Genomic DNA, 5,000 nt, shown 5'->3' on the forward strand with positions numbered 1-5,000 from the left:
TGTGTATCTCTCTTCTTTTCTTTGCTTGGAAGATATCGCTTGTTCCAGAAGCAGCTCTCGCTCCTGGAGGAGGCCGAGGCAGGCTTTGATCAGTTCACACGCAGCTACAGGAGCTTTGGTGCACACCGCCAGCCAGACAACAGCCTAGTCTTTAAAGAGTGGGCCCCAGCTGCTGAGGCACTGTTCCTCACTGGAGACTTCAGTATGTACAAGTTTGATTTTTTTATTTATTTATTTATTTATTTTTTTCTTACCTAAAGGGGACTTTTGCTTGTTTCTGCTCTTTTGATATTTTGTTGATGAGATTACATCAATTTATTTGCGCTTTAGTTTCCGTCTTGTAAATTTCACTTGTTTCCTGTTTTTATGTCTCCCTATTCATTGAAATACAGCCTAGGGTACCTTTTTACGCTTCTTTTGAGCTCTAAAAATAAAACTAATGAAATTATACAGTACAATGAGGGAGGTTCATTAAAATCCATTGGATATTTTTTTCAGAGGTCATTATTATTTCAATGGTATGGGGTGTGTGTGTGTGTGTGTGTGTGTGTGTGTGTGTGTGTGTGTGTGTGTGTGTGTGTGTGTGTGTGTGTTCCAGAATTCATGAAGTGCTCAAAAATGTTTAATGAATGTGAAACTACTAAATCTTTATTTTCTCATTTTTTAGTTGATTTGCTTTTTAGTTTGGGGTCCTTTTGTAATACTAACTAAGAAGAACTTTATGTACAGCTGCCAAGGGAAGAAAAAGACTTCAAGGCTGTCTTGGATTGCATGTAAAACAAAATTATAGCCTGGCATCATAAAGGAACTGTCGTCTGAAACCTTTTTTATTCAATGCGAGTGATCTCTCTAAGAAAAGGAAGCGCAAGAATACAGAACATTTTCTCCCTTTTTTCGGTATTCAAATTAGGGCTGATCCCTGAATTTCAAATCTGCAAATAGATATTTCTTTGCCAAAGATTTCACTCAAATTTTCTTTTTCAAAGCATCAGAAGCTGCAGTTCATCAGTAATTGGACAATGACACAGTGTTTGTTGTTTTGCTTCTGTGAAGCCTGCACTGGATTTAAAATAAAACAATGACTATGAGTTTTCCCCGCTGAATGTCAGCTGTAATTCTGAGGTGTTCCCATGCATGCTGGGAGAACAGTGTAGGGATCACAGCTGTTGTATACATACAGTACTGTACAAAAGTCAAAGACCATCATTAATTCATTTAGTTTTCATTTTAAACAGCCATTAACTAAATGTTATTTATTTAAAGGAGATCTTTATTAGGAGATTAGACATGAGATGATCTTCAAAGTGCTTCACAGAAACAAAAAAATAAAAGTATTTAATAATAAAGGGAGGAAGGGGGAAGTCAGAGGAAAATAAGTCAAAATAAAAACCCAGTTTCCAAAACTGTAGTTCAAAAAAATGATTAAAAGATTGCAAAAAAAAATGAGACTCCTTACAATAATGCAAGACCCCAGTGCATGACACCAAAACTGTGACCCTCAGATAAACAGTACAGCTTTCATCTTTGAGAAAGAGGAGAAAATCAAGCTCCACTTGCTTCACATCTGAAAGAATCCACAGGTATTTCTGTCTATCTTTCCTCTGTGAGAAGACAACTCAACACTATGAGTCTGAAAGGATGTGTAGCTGTCAAGAAGGCAATGGATAAAAGAAGAAAATTTTGCACATTAAGAAAATAAATTGCTGGTGTTCTCAGCTCTTCAAAATAACGGTGATTGAAAAGGCTCTTTCCATGATACCACTCCTGGTTCTTATCAAAACATTTTATGGAGGATGCTTTAGATAAACAGTTTTGTGAGGGAGTGAGTGGAAATAATCTTTGTAAAGTTCTTAGAATGCCCACACAACATAAAGGTGTTAGGCTAGACCCTTAAATTGGTAAAGAACCTTTTACATTATGAAAGTTTAGTTGGATGGTGAGAAGCAGAAAATGCAAACAACTTCTAAAACTGAACTTTGGAGTTGTGAAAAAAAGAATAGAAGCTGCAATAAAGCCACACTAAATCTTGAAAAATGTGATGATATAATATTTAGTTGTTAAGACCTCCCTCCCCTGAAGTGCTGAAAAAAGAAAATTATATTCAAAGGCCATATTCAAATTACAATAAATGAAGGTCGGCCTTTTGCACTGTCCTGTGTATAATTGGACAGTAGTGCAATATTTATTCCATCATGCTGGATTTGAAATAAAGCAATGACTATGTTAAATAGCAGATTTAATTTAAAGATATTTAGATCTGTATCAGGTGAAAAGTATAGGAATCACAGCTCTTGTATACATTTATTATTCCATTTCGCTATAAATATTTGTAAAGTTGGCGGCTTTTTTTTTTTTTTTTTTTTGTTTTTTGGGGTTTTTTTTTTTACAGTTGCATCATTAGTTCATGAATGAGTTATTTCTATAGCTTTATACTTAGACCTATTGATTTATATTAAATAGGCTTGTTCCAGATGTGCATCTGCATCGGGAGTTTGTTGCTTTTTGATTTTGACACATTTAAACTATTCAGATTTGTCAATCAGCTGTTTGGTACATTCAGAGCTTGGAATGCGCTAGTGAATAAAGCAATTGCAACAGCAGATCAGGGACTACATATATAGATGTTTAAGAGAAGAATAACCAACATCACATCATAGGGTTTGCCAGAGCATAAAATCCCACTGCTAAGCCTCAAAAACAGAATGTCCATGGGATAAAGTCTTACAGATAGATGAGATGATGATTAGCCTTAACCTAGTTATATAAGAAAAAGCTACTGCTTACTACTTAACTACTTCATCAGAGGAAGTAAAATGGCATGAGTGTGCATGGCTGCCAGTGGAAGAGGGTCAGTTATCTTTATTGATGGTTTGCCTGCCAACAGCAGCAGCAGGAGGAATTCTGAAGTGTACAGAAACACTAACACTGAAATACTGCTCAAAATGCCTCAAAACATAACTAGTGGATGGTGCTTCACCTTGCAGCAGGACAGTGACCTGAAAAATATTACTAAAGTGCCTTGGAGATTTTCAAGGCCAAAAAGTGAAGTGTTCTTGACTGGCCAAGTCAATCTTATGGTCTGAACCCCACTGAGCTTCCATTTCACTTACTGAAGACAAGAGTGAAGGCAAAAACCCTGAAACAAGCAGGAGCTGAGAAATGGCTGGTGTACAAGCCTAGCAGATCAGAGAAGATGCCTAGTATCAGGTGATATGTGTGTGGCTTACAGATTTCAGGGTGTCATCTACTAAATGGGAGAATTTTATCATTTTACTTGTACTTGTGGGACTGTGGCTTTCTTGTGTGGTTCACCCTATATAGAAGGAAAGATCCTAAAATCAAGGCTAACATTTGTGCTTTTTTTTTTAAATCATTGTTTCATGTCAGATGGCTGCGTACAACTCCAAATCAAGAATGTGTTATTGTTCAATTACTTATGGCTTTTGGCTACTTATACATGTAGTGTTTAAGCTCCCTGGACAAAAATTAGTCACCTTGTTGTTTAAGGTGGTAGTAATTTGAGGCTTCTGCAGATGGCATAACGAAAATTGGGCTATAAATACCCGTGGGGTGTGCAACAGGATTCATAGATTGACAAGAGGTGGTACAGTGCAGTAAATGTCTCATTTGATGTGTGGGAAATGGGTCACAAAGCAATTGTTAATGATGAAAAAGAAGTGATTGTTTTTGCATGCCAAAGACCATAATGTGATGGAAGTAGCTGAATTTGCAGGTGTATCAAAGCATATGGTCACACGGGTCTACCAACAGTCAAAAAACCTTAACCTATTTTTTTTCATAGAATTATGGTTGAAAGGCGAACCTGACTGACACTCTGATCACTGGTGTGTTTCACAGCTTGTGAATAAAAATCGCTTCACAAGAAATCGTCAAGAAATGCTTCTAGAAGTCAACGCGGGACCTGCACAACCAATTTCTGAAAAAACATTTTGCAGGGAACTGCATACCGTGAATATATGCAGCAGAATCCCTAGATTTGAATCCTCTTGAAAATCTGTGGGACTACCTGGAAAAAAGAGGAAGACACCAAGAAAGGCATCCACGAAATCTGTCTGAACTGTGCAGTTATTTGATACAGTAGTGACTGAACATTGTGTCCTGTATTCAGAAACTTGTCCTGTCCATGCCAAATCAATATTGCATCTGTTATTCAAGCTCGTGGAGGTATAACACGTTTTTTGGTACATTTCAGTCACAGATACAATAGCATCATTTAGAAAGAACAGTTTTTTTGTTTTTTTTTCTAAAACAGACACATATACTTCTATAATGAGCAGTAAAGCAGTTTGAGTAATTGACTTCTGCTCATACTACTCATTAAGATGGGGTATTTTCTATAATGTGAATTAAAAATAAGTGGTTATCATACCACTTCATATCAACAGTTTAAATACAACTCCAATTCCTAAAACGTTGTGATGCTGTGTAAATGTAAATAAATGTAAATAAAAACAGAATGCAGTGACTTGCAAATCTCATAGACCCATATCTGGAGAAATCCCTGTATGTAAAGGACAAGGCTGATGGTTAATATTGGATACTCATGATCTTCGGGCCCTCAGTTGGTACTGCGTTAAAAACATGATTCTGTACTGGAAATCACTGCATGGGCTCAGGAACACTTACAGAAATCTGTCTGTGAGCACAGTTTGCTGTATAGTCCACAAATGCAAGTTAAAGCTGTGTTATGGAGAGAAAAAGCCATATGTCAACATGATCCAGAAACACCACCGCCTTCTCTGGGCCAAAGCTAATTTCAAATGGATTTGGGCAAAATGGAATACTGTTCTGTGGTCAGAGGAATCAAAATTTTAAAATCTTTTTGTTGGAAGCCACGGATGCCGGTCCTGCGGACTCAAGAGGGGAGGGACCATCAAGCTTGTTAGAAACATACATTTCAAAAGCCTGCATCTCCGATGGTATGCGGATGCATTAGTACCCATGTTGTGGGCAGCTTGCACATCTGGAAAGGCACTATC

General features: G+C 37.2%; 1 protein-coding gene across 1 annotated transcript in view; it reads left to right on the plus strand.

Moving 5' to 3' along the window:
- gbe1b (glucan (1,4-alpha-), branching enzyme 1b) overlaps positions 1 to 5,000 on the plus strand; it is a 150,594-nt gene that overhangs the window by 15,545 nt on the left and 130,049 nt on the right. Inside the window, exon 2 of the mRNA XM_017696820.2 lies at positions 33 to 202. Coding sequence (XP_017552309.1) covers positions 33 to 202 — 170 coding nt within the window. The remainder of the gene's footprint in view (positions 1 to 32; positions 203 to 5,000) is intronic.

The sequence above is a fragment of the Pygocentrus nattereri genome, chromosome 17 (genome assembly GCF_015220715.1).
Source record: "Pygocentrus nattereri isolate fPygNat1 chromosome 17, fPygNat1.pri, whole genome shotgun sequence".
In the NCBI taxonomy this organism is placed as follows: domain Eukaryota; kingdom Metazoa; phylum Chordata; class Actinopteri; order Characiformes; family Serrasalmidae; genus Pygocentrus; species Pygocentrus nattereri.